The 13,465-nt window shown below is 40.2% G+C and overlaps 1 protein-coding gene across 1 annotated transcript in view; it reads left to right on the top strand.

Annotated features, from left to right (window-relative positions):
• CADM1 (cell adhesion molecule 1) overlaps positions 1–13,465 on the top strand; it is a 290,220-nt gene that overhangs the window by 232,801 nt on the left and 43,954 nt on the right. Inside the window, exons 6-8 of the mRNA XM_065417204.1 lie at positions 2,835–2,934; positions 8,283–8,455; positions 13,349–13,414. Of these exons, the coding sequence (XP_065273276.1) occupies positions 2,835–2,934; positions 8,283–8,455; positions 13,349–13,414 (339 nt within the window). The remainder of the gene's footprint in view (positions 1–2,834; positions 2,935–8,282; positions 8,456–13,348; positions 13,415–13,465) is intronic.

The following is a 13,465-nucleotide window of genomic DNA, read 5'->3' as shown; positions in this document are numbered from 1 at the left end:
CAAAATAGGTATTAAGCACAAGATTGTCAAGTTGCCCGTGGGACCGTCTGTTTTGCATACAGCCTGCTGAAAGGTAGTCCGTTTTGGGATAGAGAGTGACAACCAACTGCTGCAGAGCATGGAGAGGAATTTCTAGCTGAGGACTCGAGTGCAAAATATTGACCTTTTGAGGAAAGTCATGGTATCCTTTGTGTACATTCAGACTGTCAGTGACGCCATTCGTTTCAGGGTCTCCTCTGAAAGAGACGTGCTATTTAAACTGTGTGTACGCTCAGTGTATGCTCTTTGGAAAGAGGAAATGCCGAGTCAATTTCTGCAACAGCTAGTATTAGAGCTAGGCAGGCATAGATGCTGGGACTCGGGGTGCTGCTGCACCCCCTGGCTTGAAGTGGTTTCCATCAAATACAGGGTTTAGAGTTTGGTTCAGTGGTTTTCAACATCCCCACTTTACAAATTGTTCCAGCACACCTGGAGGCAGGAAGCAGCATGGCTCTATGTAAAGAGGTGAGAAGTGGAGACAGCCTTAGGACTTGTGTGTCAGGATTGTCAGCAGGCGTTATAGACTTGTATCTTTGGCACTTGGGCAGATAGGCACCCTATTCAGAGAAACCATCGCTGGCCCGGACACGGAGAGTTATTGACAAGTGACCTCTAGGGAGGCCACATGTTCCATGTACAGCACTCTTCATTTCATCGGTTGACTTAAAGACCACGGAACATTGTGCTTGGTCAGGCTGGCATAAACTAATCTACCAACAAGAGAGCAAGAGCAAGTTTCATCCTGGCCTCTTTAAAGGCTACTTTTCGTGTATTTTATAGGCACACAACATGAGTGCTTTTAAAGAAATCTCGTCAAATCCAGAATGGCTTGTAGTAAGGTTGGTTGGTTGGTTTTCAAATTGATTGCTGTTGTAGTGGGTCCTTTAGATCCTGGTGTGTAAGCTTTTGAATGAATTCAGCTTAATAAAGATGCCTTATAAAATTACGGGGGTGGGTTTTTGGTGGTTTTTTTAAAGCCACTGGAAAAGTTGTAAGTGTATTAGGAAACAGCTTTAGATGACTAGAACTAATTGATTTACCAGTACTGTACTACTGTGGTGTAGGTGTGGCTCTAACGACTCGTCTTTGTTTTTATCAGAAATCCCACTGTATAATAAAAAGAAGCGCCAAGATTCGCATTTCAGGGCAGTTTTGTTGTACATAAATGTCCATCTGTTGTTGGCCTTATGCCGTCTATTGCTATCTGAGGCATGCAGTAACTGCCCCAGAATGTACTACTGCAGGTCTCATTAATTACAGAATTCTAGGAGCTTGGCATTGGAGCCCTGCTATTTGTGGATATCTGAGTTAGAGCCGTGGACCATTTTTGCAGATTGGATGCGGATACAAATTTTGCATCCACGCAGGGCTCTACTTGGCATGTTTAAATATAATGTTTAATAGCTGGTACCTAGTTATTGGAGACCATAAATTCATCATAAAAATTTCAGTGTAAAGATTCATTATGATAACAATAATGAATGATTGATAAGAATATCTGGAATATATGTACCAATTACTCTTACAGATTTACTTTGCAGCTGCCACAAATTAAACCATGTAACTAGAAGGTCAGCTGGTGTTTTCAAGTGTGTGAATATTTTATACTATCCAGTATATGATCATTTTGCAACTCTAAAATGTTGCAAACACTTACTGTGACCTGGTAAACCAGCACGATGATATTTTTTTAAACAGCCTTATGGTTTCATAGTCACAAGAAAGATCTATGAGACAGGGTTTCATTTATAAAAAAGCATTTATTGTGTAGCTATCTCAGGAGAGGATTTACTAGTGTACTTTATTCCATTACTGAAAATTATGAGGGTTTAAATTGTGAAACCCAGCCATGGATTTTTTTTTATTTCCATTATTCCATATGAAGCATGTTAATGAGTTAAACACTGTTAATAAAAGGCAACAAGCCAATAGTATCGGCAGTAGAGATTCTCAAACAAAATAAAAACGTTTGAATTGTTTCAACCTTTATGCATACTGAGTTGTTGCCCTCCCCCGTTCCTTACAGCTGAGTAACTTTCTAAAAAATATATGTGGCTTAATGGCATTTGTGGTATTGAATTGATTTTTGCGTTCATAACATTTTCGCTACAGTTGAGATTGCATTTTTAATCTGTTTCAGCTGTTGAAGGCAATGAATTTCTTATTCATTGCGGACTGTGGCCTTTTTCCTACAGGGCCTTTCTGAAGGATTTGTGAGCTGTGTCGTTTGGTGTAAACACTTTAATCCCCTGTGTTTATTTTGAGACTTACACAAATTTCATTTGGACTAGCAAGAACCTGGCATTGCTCAAACAAAGGCAGCAGCAGTCATGATTTTTCTGTCTTTTGCACAAGTGCCTCCAGTAGAGTTGAAAATATTAATATGCAGCGGCACAAAGTATTGTCATACATTTTATTGTGTGTCATATTACTGTATCAATTCTGAGCACCACAAATATCTCGGGTTTCACCTCCGCATGAAGGCAAATGAGTTCCCTTTAGCTTGAGTGAGTTCAGAGATAAACTTCAATGTAACAAAATGCATTTTCCAGGAAACGGTGGTGCTGCACTTAGTGTGAAAAGCTCTTATCTGTGTCTCACGTTTTGGTGTTATTAGTCAATTTAATTTGAGAAAATACTGAATCTATTTACTGATTAGATGAATGGTATGAAGGTGGCAAGGGTAGGAGTACTGATGCCAGGCTTTCCTTTATGGGTGCATACAAATCTGATTCTGCTCAATGAGATAATTTGTCAAATGGTTTGGTTTTTTTTTTTTTTTTTTTGTCATGCAGATAAGCCTCAAGTGCGGGTTTTACAGAATTACCCACTGCAAGGTCTAACGAGAGAAGGGGAGCCACTCGAACTGACATGCACAGCTTTTGGAAAGCCACAGTAAGTTTGGGACTTCAAAGGCTTGAACAGATCACCCAGTGCCAATTATGTCATGCTATAGAAAAGTGATTTGCACATTCTTACCGTGGGAAGTTAATATGAGATACTCAGCAGAGAAAATAGTTTAGCCATGAAAACAGTGAGTGCTGAAGGGGAATGTTCTCTGAATCTGGACATCAGCTAAAATATTAAGACCTTGATTTTAACCTGTATCCATTTTGATATAAGTGATAGGTGGAAAATGTCTCCTTTCAAAGTTCTAAATAGAGCTTTTTCACAAATGGGCACATAGGAAGCAACTCTGTGCTTTGTGGCATCACTGGCAGTAAGATCTCTCTCGCACAAAGGGAAACAAAGTGAATTTTGTTATGGATGCCACATGACAGGACATCCCTTCCTTCAGGGAATGGCTTAGATGGCAATTGGTTTGTAATGAATCTACAAAATCCAGGCCATTGACTATGTACTGAATCCTACAAAGGTGCAAGTATGACTGAGTAATTATGTCACAAGGGGTGGAGATTATGGCACATTAGAGTTGGAGTGGAACTGTAAGGTTAGATAGTCTCTCCCTGTCTGTATGTAATTGTTCTGGGTGGTGGTGGTTGGTTTGTTTGTTTTTTTTAGTGGTGTAGTTTTCAGTGTTTTCAGTGTTTTGTGCAGTGATGCTATTATACAGTTTAATAGATTGTACCCCAGGACAAATCTCCTGATTGCAACGTGTAAATTTTCCCCTTTATTTTCATGCCATTAGTTCTAGTTTAACCCTTGTAGCCTCCTTAAACAATTCCTCTTCCATTTTGGGTTTACGTGCTTTTGTAGGTTAATATGTTGACTCACTCTTCTTAATCACGTAATCTAGCCTTTTCTCTTCCTTATGAGCTCAGTCCCTCCCTTTCTTAGGCTACATCTAAACTACAAGCTAGCGGTGTGATTCCTCCGCTTGCGTACATGTTCTCCTAGTAGCTTGATGAGAACTAATGCAAGTATAAATAGTAGAGTAGTATGGGCGGTGACAGTGAAACACTCCTGAAACTGATGGGTACCATGCCACCACTGCCCATGGTACCACTATTATTTATATCCGCTCTAGATCAAATGGAACTACCATAAGTACGGGCATGCAAGCTGGGAAATCACACCTTTGGCTCATAGTGTAGATGTAGGGTTATTCTCATCATCTTCATTATGTTTCTCTGAACTCCCTGCCGTTTTTTGGTAATTTGTCCAGAACTGAAGAGGTTATTCTGGGTATAGTTGTACTTAGAGCAATCTAGATTTGGAGTTCTATCTCCATGGGCAGTGATGTGAGGTGTATAAACCTCAGAAATGCAGTGGCTTCCTACCTACACCTTGCATTCTAAATTCATGTCCGACCTTTTATCCCTCCTCAATCTGTCTCAGTAGTACTGTTTCCCAGCTTCTTCTCCCCCATTCAACGTTTGTGTTGGAGTCCTTCCCCCAGATATTAATCTGCATATTCCCAGTTGAATCTCCTTTTTATGATTTCTGTTCCCACGTTTCTAATCTCTCTAGGCCCCTTTGTATTTTTCTGTCCTCCTTGGTAACTGCAGCTCTTCCTAATTTAGTATCATCTCTGAATTTAATGAACATATCATTTACTCCCTTTTCCATATGACTAATGTTCAGTAGGACTGAAAGTAACCCTGACCCTTGCAGTGCCCCATTAGACACTTGCCCCAATCTGTTTGTTATCTAACTTTATGTTGGTGCCTATATGGTGATAACACTGTTTTTATATAGTTGATTTCATGTGGGGATCTGAAAGCATTTACATCAAAAATATAGCCTTCAAGGGTAACTGCCAGGTTCAAAGTGTTCTAGAAATATAGTTGTCATAAAAGCTTATTTTTCAAAAAATTAATATTAAGAGGAAAGTTTCCTAGATATTTTAATTCCAGTGGAATTTTTAAAAAAAGAACTATTCCCCTGCGATATTTGCAACCCAAACGTGACTTTGTGGAGTTGCATTAGAACTTGAAAAATAAGGCTAGACATGATCTTTTTGTGCCTAGTTACGCAGTAGTCCATTTTCATTGTCTAAACTTAGACAAAACCAAAAACTAAACAAATGTAAATGGTGATAAGTAAACAAGAGTTGCAAAATTCTTTCAATTTTAGTGGTCTAAGGTGTTACACGTAAGGAAATGAAGTCCTTTCTGAATGTGCAAATTGCCACCACTGTACATAACTTCATAGGAGATGTGGCTGCTGTCCCACTAGTTTACAATCTGCATATATTTTGTATAACATTTTTAATGACTCTAACTATGCCCCTTTAACAGTAAAAGTCATTTATGTGACCCCTCTTGCCCGATATTAAAGTTTGCTGTCTGTCAGAATCTTCTGATGACCTCTGCAAGCTTGAAATGTAAAAGTCTATGGCAAAAGGATAAGATTTTGGGGGTGTTATTTTTTCGTTGTCCCACTTGGGACACTTTATAAGGTGCCTGATTTTCAGACAGCGCTGAGCAGCAACTCCATTAAAATTGTATCTCTTCAAGGTAAGCACCCCAAAATTGAGACTCCCAAAATCACTAGTCAGTTTAGAAAAGCGAGGCCAATAGCAATAAAACCTGGCTTGGCAACACTAAGATTAAACTTATCCACACAGTCAAATAACAGGTCAAATTTTGAGTTTCAATTTTAATAACACCTAGTCTGTATATAGAGGTTTACATGCTTTAACTAAGTTCCACAGATGCCTGTGGACTAGGTAAGTAGTTACCTCCATTTTACAGAGCAGGAAACTGAGGCACACAATGGTTAGTACTTGCCCAAATCCACACAGTGAATTGATGGCCGACAGGAGATCAGAATGCAGGAGTCCCTGCTGCCCAGCCCCAAGATCCCCTCTGTCACATCCATTCGTATTGCCTGGTGGGCAATCTCAAAATTCTCAGTATCTATTTTCTTTACAAAAGTCTATCACTTGGTCACCATGAAAAGCCCAAACTTTTGTGGGACCCTCAAAAATGGCATGAGCTCCCTCTTTTGGCTCTCCAACAGGAGACAACCAACAAATCTTATCCCCCGAGTCTGGCTGCCTTAAGAATACTTGACTCTCCTACATAATCTTTCATCCAATGATCTTGAAGTACTTTCCAAACTCTTAAGTCCTCCAAAACCTGTGTGAGGGAGGTAGATAGTGGTATACCCATTTTACAACTGGGATACTAAAGCACAGCCAAACCAAGCAATTAGCTCAGGGTCCCCCAATGACTGAGAGTTGTATTTGGAAGTCAGCTACCATATTAGTCCTTTTATTCTAAGCACTAGCCCATATTTCTCCCTTTGTAAGTATGTGGCTGTGTGGAGGCCGTGTGTTCTAGCAAAATTTCCTTCATGACCTCCTCCTTGCCAAAACGTTAGCTTTTGCTCTTGGCAAAAAAATCCCAACTTTCCTTTCGTCTCTGCAGGAGTAAAAGGTTTTTTAAAAATTACATCATAGGCTAATTAAGAGCTCATCTTTTACTCCAAAAGGCAAAGCCAACTTTGAGAAGGATCTCAAATGCCTCATGACCTACACTGAAAACCTAAATTGGAGTAAATTAAACACATCGCAAATTCCTTACTTGGGGGGGGGGGGGGGGAGGGAAGTACTGTGGAACCTAATGCCATAGCAGAGGGATAGTGATTGCATTTATTCTCCGTTTCATTAATAGTACTGTGTCTACACTAATTCTTTCTCTCTAGTCATGTTGATATGATTGTATGCATAAGCACATGTTGGTAGGTTACTTGTGTGTTTTGCCAAGATATTGTGTACAATCAAAAGGGTAATGTTAATTTGCTGTTAAATATTGTCCCACCTATCACACTCTGTCTACGTCTACACTGCCAATTGAATGACAAAACGTTTGTCTAAAAGAACTTCTGAAAGACACAAGTTTTGCCGCGACAAGCGCCTGTGTGAACAAACGCCCCTTGTTGGGGTTGGAAGTTTTTTGTCGGCAGGAGAGCCAACAAACAGCGGCTACACTGCGTGACTTTTAGCGGTATGGCTGTAGCAACGCAGCCATGTCGCTAAAAGCTGTGTAGTGTAGACATAGCCCAAGTGTTTCACCTGTCAAGCAGGAGTTCTGATTGCCAAGCAGCCCATTCGCCACAGCCTGCAAGGCTGATACATGCGATACTAATTTTTAAGTTACTTTACTGGGTCAGGGTGACACGTTCAATTACTATTGTTTTTAGATGCAGTTTAAAGCTTTTAATGTACCCTACTATGATTTGAATATCTATTAGTCAGCCATAATGCCTGATTCATAGATATGTCACTGCCCATTGAGACTGTTCGAATTGATGGAAAGTTTAGGCCGGTGCTTCTCAATTGTTTACTTTGCATCAGAAAGGTGTGGTGTCCCACTTCTGTTTAGATAATATTCTGGAGTTTGCTTGGGTTTTTTTTTTTTCCTTTACTCCTCAGAAGAATAGTATTCTTCAGTTGTCTTAAGAGGTACAGTATTTTTTTCTCTCACTTAGAATGGTGAGGAATTTCTCCTTGATTCCAAATACTGTATTGACGTGTTTTTGAACGTTTAATGAAAGTCAGTGATAGTCTTACTGCCATTGTGAGACCTTCAAAAACACTTGTTCCCTCCACTGACTCTATAGGAATTTCCCTGTTCCCTGAGCTGCGTAACTATTACGTTCATTGTTGTTTCATTAGCAACAGATGAGAAAACAGACTACCAAATGGAAAAAGGATAATTAGGGGTGGGGAGAAGAGGCAATGTTATTTTCCAGCTGCTAAAATGGTACTGACAAACGGGGGAGACAAAAATGTTGCAAATGAGTCAACTGTATCCCTTTTCAAAGCTGTTCAAACTTGCTAAAATGTATCAATTTTGTTAAATTAACGTGTTTTACAATAAAATGTTGAAATTTAATTCATGCTTAAAGGGCTACTGTACATACAAGTATAGCCCATTGACCGTAGGCCTCAAGCCTTCGGGTTTGTGGGTTTCCCCCCCAAATAAATGAGATGATAATCTTTTGGTGAGGTCTGTTCTGCTTGGATTGCTGTGAAACAGCACAGCAAGGCAAAAAATATTAATCTCCCAGGGAATCGTTTCCAATTGGTATAGGATAAATTGTAAGTAATGTAAGTGCTTCAGCATGTGAGACATGAGTGGTTCAAAAGCAAATGAAGAGAGTATTCACTAATCAGTGCATCTTACTCAGGAAGGTCAAGAATTTCACGTCATTTCCTTAGTGTCTTTGTCTGTCATGTGATCTCATATTTGGATGTGGATGAAATGTTGAAAATACCGACTTGATTGTCGGAATTAGTAATGCAAATGTTTCTTTCTCCCCCTCCTGCATAGGCCTACGGAAGTGAAATGGTTAAGAGTAGATGATGAGATGCCTCAACACGTTGTAGTGTCGGGTTCAAACCTTCTCATTAATAACCTAAACAAAACAGATAATGGTACATACCGCTGTGAGGCTTCAAATGCGGTGGGGAAATCATCTGCGGATTACATGCTGTTTGTATACGGTACGTGAGGAAAAAACGCCATTCTCCTAGACTCATTTACACATAATTGCTACATACCACTCTCTAAAAGCTTTTGAAAAAGTAAACATTTTGCTTAATGCTGGAATTTCTGATAGCATCCGACGTATCCTCTCATTATATTTGGGGGTTCTGGGAAACCATTTCCTTCACTCTTTCCCCCTGATGCTAGCCTCAGATGCAGAGCCTCTGATGTTCAAAGTCCAGTAAGTGATGACTTCTCGGAGCTGTCATTGTGAGCTTGCCGTGGAGGTGGGATGTATTGTAAGATGCAGTACAGGAAAAAGCCGGAGCAGAAGCTGGAGGGGTTGTGGGGAGGGGCTCGTGGAGGATGGGGGGGGGGGGGGCTTAAATTATCCTCTGATAGTCCTGAATATTGTAGGACTGCTCCCTATGGTGTCTTATCTAATCTGTTGTGCAATATCTGCAGCAATGGTACAGGATTTTCTCTCCACTCCGTTTTTAGCAAGTTAAATGACTGAAGAATCAGCAAGTCATATCCAGATCATTACAAACCAGTAAATAAGCTGGAGGAATGAGATGTCTTAAACATATCTATGGCTGCCAAACAGATACTAAAACATGCCTCAGCATCTTTTTAAAGTGCTGTTAAGTACCTACTTTAATTGTTCAGTTCCTCTGCATTATTTTACCATCACTTTTAACCTTGTTGTGCTCTTGTCATGGAGGTCGGGCATATAATGAAGATTCAGTAGACACTTGAAGAATGATCCCCAGTCTAATTATGAACAATTCCCTTGTGCTACATGTGTAAGGCTAGTGCTTTAGGAAGACTTAAGATGCATGGGTTTTTTTCCCCCCTGCATTTTATAAATGCTGCCACCCCTAGTCTGTGCAGGTAGCATGGCAGGCTCTAAGGACAGATCAGCATAAGAGCCAGTGGTCGTCAATCCTGACTGCTTCTAAAGCCCCCTTGACTTCTCGCAAGTATTGATAATTGATGTCATTTGAATTATTACAATTAAGATTGTGCTGGTATTGGGTTTGGAAGCTTTCTCTGGTTTAAAACTGACTCCATATTAGCTCCGCCTGGAACAATACAGCTCTAAATCCCGTGTGCTGACACAGATGAGGCAGCTTGAGCACCCAACTCCTGACTTTCGTACACAAGCATTGCTGTACATGTACAATATTTTAGGCATTTATAAAGGGAGGCCCCTGTAGAAATGTATGTCTATGGATTTAATTAAACCAGGGGTTTTCAAAATGTATTGCTTTGCAACTCCCTTCTGACCAGAAAAAATACTACGCGACCCCAGGAGGGGGGACTGAAGCTTGAGTGCCCGAGCCCCACCACCCAGGGCGTGGGGGCCAAAGCAGAAGCCCAAGGGCTTCAACCCCAGACTTGGAGGCCTGTAACCTGAGCCCCACCACCCCGGGTTGAAGCCCTCGGGCTTAGGCTTCTGCCCCAGCAAGTCTAATGCCAGCCCTGGCAACCCCATTAAAATGGGGTCACAACCCACTTGGGGTCCCGACCCACAGTTTGAAAACGGCTGAATTAAACAAATGGTGAACGTTTCCAGTATTTTCCCCTAAAGTGCCCCAGAAAAGGTCTTCTGCTTTTAAAGTGAAAGTTTATTTCATAAGACACACATCCATATTTCAGAGTCGTTTCTCTTCTCTGGCTCTGGTGGGGTGGGGGTGCATTCACACTGATGGTTTTTCCTTAGATCAACACCTGACTGACTTTGCAGTCCTAGAAGGAATAAACACTTCGTACTAAATGAGAACATGTGAAACAAGGCCCATGCTTATTGCATCAATGCAATCACACTTTCTGTATATTGTCCTAAACATCATAACTAAGGAGTTCATATGAAACTAGAACTATGGAATATAATAAAACAACAATGAAACGACTTTCCATTCCTTGGTGACTTCATATACTACTTGTCCCATAAATGAGGGTTTTAAACAAAATTTAGCAGATATTAAATGAACTGGTCTCTTTCCAGTTCCTAGTGGGCTTCTCTTAGAAACAGCTCTAGTGGGAATGGCTCTAGTTGGAATCCCTGGCCGTTTCAGGCCAAGGATTCAGTGTGCTCTGGAAACTGAACTCCCTTCTGAATGTTAGACATGATCTAAGAGCGAAATTTTCAGAGCTCATGTTAGCACACGCTATCACTGATTTTGCTGTATCTGTTGTGGGAACAAGAAGTTTAGGGCTGTCAGTGCTCTACCTCTCACTGGCACATCGAATTCACAGGGAAAGACTGCAGTTAAATTATTTTAAAAGAAATAAAAATTCCGAACGATTTTTAGCCTGTGCCCATAGTGCATACATGTGACAGCCATATAGGCATGATTAGCTGCTTTTATGGTCTGTCGGGGGTCCATGGTCAAGTAACTTTTCTACATCCCATCGTATCAAGATTATGTAAAATCAGGAGTGTCTCAATATGGCTCGATACTCTAGATTGTATAAAGAAGTCCCTTGATGCTATGCATGTTCAGCCCAGGAATTCAGAGCTGTTGGTCTTAGGAGAGGTGGATTGCTCATGGCTTCCTTCTCTAGTGCACTGGTTCAAATCTACCCCAACTCTGTATTAAGGAATACAAATACTATGCTGTGTCCTGCATGGAAATGTGTCGGCAGTCTGAGCCCACCTCGTAATAAAGCATGCATGTCTCATAAGCCATCACCACATTGGGCATCTTTTTCTCCGCATGGAAACTGACCCGTGGAAGTAGCATCTACAAGCCTAGTGCAAAATGCATTAAAAGGTTTCCCTATTGCTTGCCTCTCTACCTGTTCCATGGATAAGTAGGACTTTATTCTCCAGGGCTGTCAATACAGGACTTTGTACCAGCACCAAATTGACCTTAAGAGAGAGAATAAGAAAATAGGGTTATTAGTCTGTCAAATCACTCCGTGTCTTAACAAGTCCCTTAATAGTTATCTGATGCAATAGAATGTAATGACTGCAGAAGAGCTGTGACCATCTGACATGTCAGCCCTACTCCACCTCATCAAGATTAATATCCTTATAAAATTAAAATACACATATGTTTAAATATAATTAAGTCTAAAGTGACTTCTGGCAGCAAGAACCTGCAAAGTGATTGCTGCGGAACTGTCCTTGACACACACACCCCTTTGTATTCTGCTGATGTGTTATAAGGATGTCTAATCACATACAAGATAAGACAAACTGAAAATGTTGTTGCCTAAAAATTGATTTCACATTGGGAGTGACCAAAGACATTTGCTAGAAATCTCTAGTGTGATTAGCACATGAGACTAGACAATCATCTCCCCCAATCAGTAGGGACGAAACTGTCAGTAGCAGTTTCCCCTGGTGGAGACAGTGAAACACAAAATTCAGTTTTTCATCCTCAGTGACAAAGGTTGGTGATTTTCTTCTCATGCTTTGCTCTGTCTCCACTGGTAATAAAGAAACATCAGTGTAGTACCTTGTCAGCCTATCCCAAGTTAGGCGGATGATGAAGAAGTTATCTAACAAAGAAATGGACCCAGCTATTGCGGCTGCAGGAGAAGGACAAAATGTTTAAAGACATTCTTCATGAATGATCATTTTCCTTTAGCTGACTTCACAATGAAGCGAACTCCAAGGTAATGTTTCTTAACTTTCAGGAAGTTGTACTGAACACAATAAAGGTGCAGCATATAATTAAAGTTTGGATGTATTAATTAGAGAATTTGAGAGCTCACTTGGAGATAAAAGAGTAGCAGATGTGTCAATGATGAAAAGTTGACATGCTTTAGATAAAATTTAAAATCAAAAGCCTATGAACCGTTTCATGCTCTATTATTGCAGAATGATTCCTTAGTTCAAAGTCTTGCTGACTACTTAACACATTCAGTTTGATCATTTTGGGGCATTGATATACATATACTTTTTTCCCCCTCACATCTTTTCTCATCTTTCCTCCTTCCCCAAGTAACTTTTGTGAAGATATGACACTCTATATGGTATAAATATTTTATACTGTATAGCCTAGCACTGTTTGGTGGCTTTACCAGGTCAAGTGTCTTTTATAAATTCTTTGTAAAGAAAAACAAATCTCTTCAGTTTTCTGGTTTTTTCCCCATCCAGGATGTGATATTAACAAAAGCTAGGGCAGCATTAAAATATTGATATTTATCAGTCACAAAGATATTGACTTTATTTAAAAAAAAGTCTCAATAAAATCTTGCATGCCTCGAACTTGATATTTAATAGTGACATTCTCATTTCTTTGTATTTATTACTAGCTTAGAAGTAGTTTTACATCCTGCAGAGATGTATTGATGGAGGAAGAATAATGAAGTTAACAGTTCTGGAAAAAGCGAATGAGAGAGACTCAATCTGCTGTGGATATTTAGTCTGTTAAGCGCAGCAGGAACTCTCCCCTTCCCCACCAGAATTTTCAAATGTAAACGTAGAAAAATGACAAATCACCATTGTCTTTCTTTGTACATAGCAAATTGTCCTCCTTGTCATAAGAAGTTTGTGGTTTGTTTTTCTTATAGCTCTCCCATTCCATCGCTCTCTCCCATCAATGACTAATTTGTGCTAGGTTGTGTGTGTGTGTGGTTTTTTTTTTTTTTTTTTTTTTGGCATTTATAAATGACAGAACAAGAGAGAAATTTCAGGCCAGATCCCTTCTGCTGGCATAAGTCTGTCTGTAGCTCCATTGCAATCAGTGCAGCTATGCCAGCTGGGTTCTGACTCTCTGTCTTTAAAGCCAGTTGGGAAATTTGCCCCCGCCCGTTTTTAGGGGAATAAAGACATCAAACAGCCATGCTGCTTTTCAGTGTCCTCGTTTCTCTCTTATCATTGTTGATCATTGTTGTGTTCTGCTTGTTTTTCTTAATTTGCCTTTTTATTTTCCTTTTTATTTTTTATCCAGATCCCCCCACAACTATCCCTCCTCCCACAACAACCACCACCACCACCACCCCTACCACCATCACAGGTATGGTACCTTCATGACCATTGGAAATGTCCTGAATGTGTATTGTCTTTT

Source organism: Emys orbicularis, chromosome 15 (assembly GCF_028017835.1).
Source record: "Emys orbicularis isolate rEmyOrb1 chromosome 15, rEmyOrb1.hap1, whole genome shotgun sequence".
NCBI classification, from domain to species: Eukaryota; Metazoa; Chordata; order Testudines; family Emydidae; genus Emys; species Emys orbicularis.
This window is presented reverse-complemented; position numbering and strand designations above follow the sequence as displayed.